The 8,832-nt window shown below is 48.8% G+C and overlaps 1 protein-coding gene across 2 annotated transcripts; it reads right to left on the bottom strand.

The window, feature by feature from the left end:
• Positions 1–341: 341 nt before the first annotated feature.
• Positions 342–8,606, bottom strand: LOC147242019 (homeodomain-interacting protein kinase 2-like). Of its 2 annotated transcripts, XR_015111008.1 has the most exons (10): positions 8,455–8,606; positions 8,061–8,245; positions 7,776–7,967; positions 7,500–7,687; positions 7,121–7,241; positions 6,902–7,018; positions 6,723–6,785; positions 6,468–6,640; positions 5,644–6,361; positions 342–5,562 (listed from the first exon to the last, which is right to left on the bottom strand). XR_015111008.1 is itself a non-coding variant. In XM_086191996.1 (9 exons), exons 1-9 carry the CDS (start codon positions 8,567–8,569, stop codon positions 6,139–6,141), a joined length of 1,377 nt encoding a protein of 458 aa, XP_086048122.1. In that variant the 5' UTR covers positions 8,570–8,606; the 3' UTR covers positions 342–6,138. The 2 variants fall into 2 exon arrangements, 1 of the variants encoding a protein (XP_086048122.1); XM_086191996.1 differs by having other exon boundaries at positions 342–6,361.
• Positions 8,607–8,832: the final 226 nt, after the last annotated feature.

Raw genomic sequence — 8,832 nt, 5'->3', positions numbered from 1 at the left:
TGCATTGAGCAGATTGTTTCCGTGTTTGTTACTCCTACGTTTGATGTGCAGTATATAATTTATCTCGGAGAAATAATTCTGACAAAGGTATCATAGAATGAGGCAAACACCACGGACTACAGCGCAGCACTTCATTAGCATGACAAACCAGCAGATCATTTTCAGATGGAGGCAAAATTGCACGTATTATTGTTCCTTACATCATCTTGAGTCAGAATCAATGGTTTTTCTACTCTGGACGCTATTTTTTTATTTAAAACAATGTATTACAAATGTACCATTTCAGACAGAAACAATTCTAATGAACATGGAATGAATTCATAAATGTCACATTGGATTTAAAAAGATGTTAAAATAATTCCAGAGAAGAGTTAATTGAACAAGCAGCTATTTAGGCTGAAAAAATTGAAATCAATTAAGTTAATAGATGAGTAGAAAAGACTAGAAGACATTTAACTTTCCTAAAAAGGTATCTTCTCAATCAAATAACCTGGCGTGACTGTCCCATGGTCGCCACCGGGGAAACAACCGTTTCTCAGGTGGCCCACGTGACTCACCCCTGCTTTTATTCTCTTATTTTCCGTTTCTATTGTCAGACAGTCAAACAAGTGTGGAGTACTGATTGAAATGAGGCCCATTCAGGTGTTCACCTGTTAACCATAACTACCTGGAAGCTCTGCTCTGAGCACGTTCTCAGTCCGAGCTCTGAGACACGCCCACTGACTCTCCTCTGCCTGTCACTCAACGGAGGACCGAGAGGCCTCGGGGGAGAACAACCTCACCCTGGCGGACCGCCACCAGCGACACTTTTCAACTTAGAGTCGCTGGTTTGGTCTCGAGGCACTAAATCCTTAACGGCGGCTAAATCTCGCGACCAAATAAACGGAGAACCCTGGGCTGCAGGACCGCTCCAAGCGGAAATGCTAATTTGATTGGCTGGAAGCGTCACGTGGGCGCTGCGCGGGCTCGAGGCAGAGAAGTGCTGGGCTCATACGGTGACGACAGACATGCACGTGCGCGACTTTCAACCCACGAGCATGCGATCCCAAGGCAGGGGGGATACCTAATTTTTCCAATAACTGTTAACCGTTTCCATGGACATTTGTCCTTTTTTAATCATTTTCCATGACTGGAAAACTGTTGACCAGTTTTCCAGGTTTTCCAGGACGCGTGGGAACCCTGTAGTGAATAGAACTGTCCTTGGGGATGAATCAAGTATTCTGATCATGATTCTGATTCCAGAATTTGCTGTTTTATTTCATTGTTTCACCATGTGATTTTTATTGAACATAGGATTCATGGCGGGAGTGATGAAGTCAGCAAGTAGGAGTAAGGATGAGTCATTTTCTGTGCTGGGGGCAAGTCCTCAATGGCTGTCTGTGTCCCACAACATGGTCTCACAGCAGCAACAAAATCATTGGTGAATGAATGATAAATATAGCAACTTCTGAGCAACCCCTATTGATTTCTTGACATCAATTCTGCGAATGTTATATGTCCATCACAACCCACCTCCTCCGAGATAATGGTGTACCTGCTGGTCCCGATACTTCAGTATCATTTCTATAGTGACAGTATTTTAGCATGGAAGACATTTGCTCCAGTAGCTCAGTGGTTTGTTGTTGTTTCCTTTTAATATGAACAAAACTGAATTACAGTTTAAAAGAATTCAGTGTGTAGAACTTTGGCTCAAACTGCTGGCAGTTTATACTGAGCATCAAAAGTCTGTCGGTGTCAACGGTGCTGCCGTCATGTGCTGGTATTGGGCTCTGATGGCCGGGACAACCCAGGCTGGTGACACCAGGCTCTCAGGATCCACACCAGGGAACGGCGAGAGGCTGTTGGGTGATAGTGCCTACAAGACATGAGCACAACATTAGTGGGCAAAGTTAAAGGTGCAATGTTCAACACCTCCACCTCCTGCTGCACTAATCTAGTCTCCTGGTCACCAGGTTGACTCAACTAACCACATGTGGTCAGAGTTGGAATAGCAGAGATTAAACAGACAAGTCATGTGGTGGACCATGCCAACATGGTGGGGATTCACACACTCAAAGTAACAACATGAATCTGTCAGAAGTTAAGTTGCTAAACTGAGATATTGCTGTAGTTTGTTAGCAACCGTTAGCTTAGCTGCCCATCAGAGAAGTGGCCCCTTCAGGCTGATGACCTTGTCCATATCCTGCTCTCTCATTCCTTTGATCGTTCTTGGGCTTGTGGAGCTCCTGGATGTGGGATTACTGGCCCCACGGGGATCTCCCACTGATGGGGCGGGGAGGCAGTCTGCTCCTGGGGGAGGGGAGGCGGCCTGCTCCTGACGCCTGGAGTGCCAGGCTCAGCTGCTGGCTCTGCTGTGGAGGTGTCCCCTTGTATCAGCTGATGTCCCTCCTTTTGTTTCAGCTGGGTGGTGGAGGGAGTCTCCTCAACCAGGGAGCTGGGGGCTGAGGGGGGCTCCTGGGGAGCAGTGGGGTGGTGGTGGGGCGGGGGGTCCTGTGGAGCAGTGGGGCTCCTGGGGAGCAGTGGGGTGAGGGGGGTGTCCTGTGGGGTGAGGGGGTCAAGGGGTTTTTTCTGCTTTAATCTGACTCTCCACGACCCGCTTGTCTGCCTTTTTCTTCTCCAGCTGGTTCATTGTCTTGTACAGGTTGTCGATGTCGGCCTGTTGCTCTCTGCTGTCGTTTTGCAGACGCTTGTTAATCTCATGTAGATTTTCCAACTGGGATTCAAGGTTGAAAGTATTGCTCTGTGAGTGATTCACTCGATCCAGGCAATAATATATATATATGCTCCTGTGGAGCAGTGGGGTGAGGGGAGCTCCTGGGGAGCAGTGGGTTGAAGGGGGTGTCCTGTGGGGTGACGGGGTAAAGGGGAGCAGTGGGGTGAGTTGGGCTCCTGGGGAGCAGTGGGGTGAGGGGGGTGTCCTGTGGGGCTCCTGGGGAGCAGTGGGGTGAGGGGGGTGTCCTGTGGGGTGAGGGGGGTGTCCTGTGGGGTGAGGGGGTCAAGGGAAGCAGTTGGGCTCCTGGGGCTCCTGGGGGGTGAGGGGGTCAAGGGGAGCAGTGGGCTGAGGGGGTCCTGGGGAGCTATGAGGTGATGGGGTCTGGGTGATGATTTTCTCAGGCTGCTTCATGCCAGTGTGCTGACCGGTCACAGCAGTCTGACTTTCTGTGCCTGTGTGTCAGGGACAGCCTGGCTTTGGGGTGTGGAGGGCACGGGAGTGGATGAGCTTGCACTGAAGCCTGTGTGGAGTACCAGGGGCAGGAGAGGTGATAGCCCTGATAGGGAATCCTGCATGGAGTACCAGGGGCACTGGGTTAGTTCCCTCAACCACTGGGAGCCTCTGGCCAGAGGGACTCCTCTGCCACACAATGGTCGTGTCCTGCACCCCCAGGTGTGACAGCAGGGCGTGGAACCGAAGCTTATCCTCATAGGGAAGCCTGCGTGGAGTACCGGGGGCACTGGTGGGGGGTCCCCTGGCTGAGGGGAGCTCTGAGGAGGGCTTGGGAACAGGCATGGTAACTGGTCAGTCGCCCGAGAGGCATTTGAACTGTTTTTTGTTCCTGGCAGAAATCCCTTTCTCTAAAAAAAAAAAAAAAAAACACTTTCTCTGGTGAGTCCAACTGACTCGTCAGCTCCGATGACAAATTGTCAATGACCTTGTGCATCTGCTGACCTCTGGTGGCCGCCTCAAGAGACATATTTTTGAGCTGCCCTGCCAAGGAGTCAAGCTCATGACTCACTTTCCCTTCCAACACCTGTTTTTCTGCTGGGATTCAAGGTCAAGGGCTCCATCCACCGTCGATTCTTTTCCCCTCCCATTAGGGTAACCTGTCTGTAGCAATGGACTTCAGAGAACGTTAGCAACCTCTGTGCACTGCGCCTCAGCGTGTGCTGACTCCACTCTGTGATTTTGGCCAACCACTTTGAGGCTGAGTTGCTGTTGTTCCCAGTTGCTTCCACTCGGTGATAAAACCAGTAACAGTTGAGCGGGGAATATTTAGAACGCCTGAATTCACTGAGCTCATGAGAGCATGGAAGTAGGCAGGAAGGTGGAGCAGATCCAGGATCCGTGGGGACGGACGTCTGCTTTGACCTGTGTATTCAGGAACCTTTGTAAATACGCCCGTCTGTTCCGAGGATGGCAACCTTTCCGTGTCTTTGGTGAACAGTCCCATTTTTCATTTTTCTAGACTGTATGGGCTGAGGCGAGGGTTCCATCTTCTTCTTGGCAGGCTGCTTCATGCCAGCGTGCTGACCGGTCACAGCACTCTTGATTTTGGGTGCCTTTGTGTCAGGGACGGCCTGGCTTTGATTGGGCTTTGGGGTGTGGAGGGCACGGGAGTGAATGAACTTGCACTGGGGGGGGGGGGGGGTCTACTGGCTGAGGGGAGCTCTGAGGGGGGCTTGGGAACAGGCATGGCAACTGGTCGGTCGCATGAAAGGCATTTCAGTTGTTTCTTGATCCCAGCGGCAACCACTTTCTCTGGTGCTTCCTGAGCCTGCAGCTTCTTCTGGATTGTCTTCCAACGATCCTCCTGCTGCTTCTTCACAGAGTCCAACTGACTCGTCAGCTCCGATGACAAATTGTCAATGACCTTGTGCATCTGCTGATCTCTGGTGGCAGCCTCAAGAGACACGTTTTTGAGCTGCTCTGCCAAGGAGTCAAGCTCATGACTCACTTTCCCTTCCAGCGCCTGTTTTTCTGCTTTAATCTGACTCTCCACGACCCGCTTGTCTGCCTTTTTCTTCTCCAGCTGGTTCATTGTCTTGTACAGGTTGTCGATGTCGGCCTGTTGCTCTCTGCTGTCGTTTTGCAGACGCTTGTTAGTCTCATGTAGATTTTCCCACTGGGATTCAAGGTTGAAAATGTTGCTCTTTGAGTGATTCGCTTGACCCACGTCCTCATCTTGATGGTGTTGCTGTCTCATTTTTTCTTCACTTAAAGCAATTTCAGCCATCAGCTGCTTTTCCAGTTCCTCCACAGAGTTGCAGAGGTTATTTATTTGTTCTGGAAGCTCTTTATAGGCTTTGGCTGAAGAAACTGCCTCAGACTTTTCCATGTGTTCACGGTCATGAATGAGCTCTCTGAGGTGTTCCAGCTGAGCCCGGTCCACCTTTCCCTCCTCCAGGGCTGCAACACGAACTTGCAGACTCTCGATCCCTTTTTCCAAGTTGAGTATGGCCGACTCTACAGCAGTCTGCCGGTCAGAGCAACTCAGTGGAATTAAAAAAATAATGAACATGATCAATTTTCCATTAAAAAACAAAAAAGGTGGAGAGAACATGAACACAAGTGTTGGCAGAGAGGCGCCACTACTTTGACACAAAGTTGTTTGATTGAGCTCAGTGGTTTCTGCCTCTCTGCCAAAAGGCTCAGTGTCTCCGCACTGGAACGAACTCCTGAGGATCTTCTTTGGCCAGCTACCAGGACAAGGGCTGGACAGGGTCTCTCACGCTCTGGTGGGACTCCCGCATCTCACTGCTGATGTCATGATCCCGCCAGTTACGCTGATCCTTATTCAGGCGGCCCCACAGAGCTTTGGCCCCTGGATGGTCCAAAGCCACAGGCTACAAAGAAAATACAATGTTTCAAGTTACAACCATAACATTTGGTCACCCAGATTTCAGTAAAAAAGATTTGGACTTTACCTTTGTGTTCTTACACGGGGTATTGATGTGTGTCCTCAGGGGAGGGGCACTGTCTCTGTCCTCTGAGAATGTCTGCTGTGCCAGGGAGGCTCATTAGCATGAGGGACATGGCCTCCAAAGGCTCCTCCTTGTTTTTGGCCTTCCTGCGGCCCCTGGAACGGTGCACTGGTGGGTGTCCTTTGGGGGAAGGTCAATGTCTCCGTCCTCTCTGAACAAGGACAGTTGCGCCAACTAGGTCCATTTGCATGAGGGCCACGGCCCCCAGTGGCTCTCCCTCATTTTTGGCTTTCCTGCAGCCCCTGGCAAGGTGCATAGGTGTGTCCTCAATGTTGCTTCCATGAGGGGGCATGCACGTACAGTGTATCTGGCAATGAAGTTGACATTAACTTTGACCTTGTATTCTCCATGAGCCACACACCAGGCTGATGAGGGCGCTAATGACATTCTGGCCAAGCCCTCAGGTGATCCCCCAACTAGTTAAATACCTGGCTTTCCTCACCTTCCTTTAGAACGGAAGAAGCCTCTCGGATAAGTGGGGAAACGTCTTCTACACCAGTGAAAGAAGAACTTTTGCCTACACCAGATTTTGTGTGTCAACAGAACAGCATGTCTGCATATTTTGCCGAAGAAAGATTTGACTCTTTGCAACAGCCCCTTCTTGGGCTCAGCGGGGGCATCCCCCTGGCTCATCCGCATTTTCTCTAGACTGTCTTTCGTACTGGAAAAAAACAAAAAACATGACGATGAATGACTCTGTCAGTCATTGAATTCACCTGTTCAGGTGTCTGCTCAACTCTACTGATACCAGAAACTCAGGTACTTACTACTGGCCCCCGTCTGGTTTCACCATCAGATGGACCATTTTTATAAATGGATGATGGAGAGCCTCCTGAGGTGTGATCCTCTTGTCTGGGTCCAATTCCAGGAGAGCCTTCAGGAGGTCGATGAAGGCAGCTCGATCCTCCAACTCCGCTTTGTTGTCTGTCTCTGAGGGGAACTGAGTTTGCAAAGATTGTGTTTGTCAGCATCCTTCTATCAGCAGGAGAGCAAACTTGTATTAATGCAAATGGACCACTTACTGTCATCAGCGCGTCCAGGTACTGGAGTAGCCCTTTCCAGTTTGTAGTCCCTAAAGTGTAATCCTACATGGTCGACAGCAACAAAACACGTTAGATACTTTCTCCTAAAGGTTTGAATCATTTCAAATAGTTCCTGCCTAAATGAACACATCTGGAAAGGACAGAAGAAGTTCAAATACCTTCAACCTCCATTTCGGTTGTAAGTGTTCACAGTACTCAAAGTACATCTGGGTGTGTTTCCCGGCGTTGAGTAGGTGGTCAGGTGGCTGGCCAAAGACGTCCACCATGGACCTGATCTGGAGAGAGAAATTTGTATCAGCCAATGTCCTACTTTACCTCCCTAAATGACTTGGGATATGTTTTCTGCAGTGGGATGTCATGAGGTCTTCGCTACTTACAATCTGGAACTTGTCCCTTGGAAACAGGCGACGGGCGGTGAACAGTTGAAACAACAGGCAGCCGAGAGACCACATATCTATGGCCTCGGACACAGGGAGTCCCAAAAGGACTTCAGGGGCACTGTTGGTAAAGAACAAGTTGAGGGCATTGTTTATTGTGTTTTGGGTTGTGTATTGCCTGCTACTATTTTTATGTTGGTTTATTGCCTGTTTGCACCGTGAAATTTCATCTGTGCTGTATGTCATGCACGTACAGTACACTTGACAGTAAAGTCGACTTTGACTTTTCACAAAGTCAGCATGTGTGTGGAACATTGGAACAACTTTTAATGGATTGTGAAGAGCATGTGACAAGAGGGGCCTTGCAGAGGGATCTTACCGTATTGCCAAGGGCTGGATGATCTGACCGTGTTTGCTATTAGCCTCGCTCGTAAAGAAGGACAGGCCAAAGTCAATGATCTTGACTTTGAAGGGTGTCTTTTCATGGTCCACTAACATGACGTTGTCCAGTTTTAAGTCAGAATGAATTATTCCCATTGACTTTAGTGTGTCTAAAGCTGTCAGGAGCTGCAGGAAAAAGGAGGAAACGTATGAGACCAAGGTGAAGGTCGGTATAATTCCTGGACCAGTCAATAGAAAAGCTTGACATTCTTACCTGCTGTGCTATCGGTCGTATCTCATGAAGGTTTAGTGGCTGGAAGTTTCTGTCTTCTAACAATTCATATAGGTTCCTATCCAGCCTCTCAGATGATAGATAGGCGTTTTCTCCAACTTCAAAATGCTCAATGTCCTTGACCAAATTTGTCCTGTCCTGGTCAAGGACACTCATTGCCTTTGCCATGGTTATCTAGAGAGAGGAGCAAAAAATGACATTGTTGAGAGACGCAGGGTCGTACAACCTATTTGTCTCATCATCATCAAGAGGGCTCGGATTGCTTACCTCTCTTGAAGCCAGCGACTTGTGTTTAAAAAGCTTTAGCGCCACCCTTTGTTCTGGTGCCAATGTTACACTTTTAAAAACGTGAGCGTAGGACCCTTCACCCATGAGGCCCAGAAGAAAGTACCTCCTGGTGGGGCTGTCAACAAAATCTTTTCCTCTCAGATTTTTGAATGATGGCGTCGGCTCTGTGAGGAAAGGAAAACATGAGTTTGAGGAACAATGCCACAGTTTCCAAACATTTGGTCTTCTGTCTGTAGTGAGGGGCGGGGCCATGAATTGTGTGAAGATGACCGACAGCATCAAAGCTCTCTCAAAGCTTTGATGGGTTGTGACATCGCACAACCTCCTCAACCACCCTTCATGTCCCATGATGACAATGACACGATTTACTTACCATCCATCTCTCTGTTTGTCTCAGGCAGCTTTCCTCCATTGTTGGTCATAACTCTGGTGTGTCGTGAGATATTTGGACGCACCACGTTCCAAATTCTGGATGAAATCCTGAACATCTTTGGTTTAGGTAGCTGTGTTGTTGATGTTGATGTTGTTGTGACAAGCCTTTAATTCTCATCTTAATTCGTTACTCTTATATTGACTCAGTCATCCTGATCACTGAACTTTGTCATCTGTGTCACATCATCAATGAATCTGCTGACAGAATCAGTGATGTCACAGAGAACTCACACACACACACACACACACACACACACACACACACACAAACACACACACACACACACACACTGACGTGCAAACAGAAGGTCTTTGTGCA

This window comes from Aulostomus chinensis, chromosome 21 (genome assembly GCF_037954235.1).
Source record: "Aulostomus chinensis isolate RoL2024-O1b breed Wild chromosome 21, RoL_Achi_v1.0, whole genome shotgun sequence".
In the NCBI taxonomy this organism is placed as follows: domain Eukaryota; kingdom Metazoa; phylum Chordata; class Actinopteri; order Syngnathiformes; family Aulostomidae; genus Aulostomus; species Aulostomus chinensis.
The sequence above is the reverse complement of the archived record's forward strand: the minus strand, read 5'-3'. Positions and strand labels throughout refer to the sequence as shown.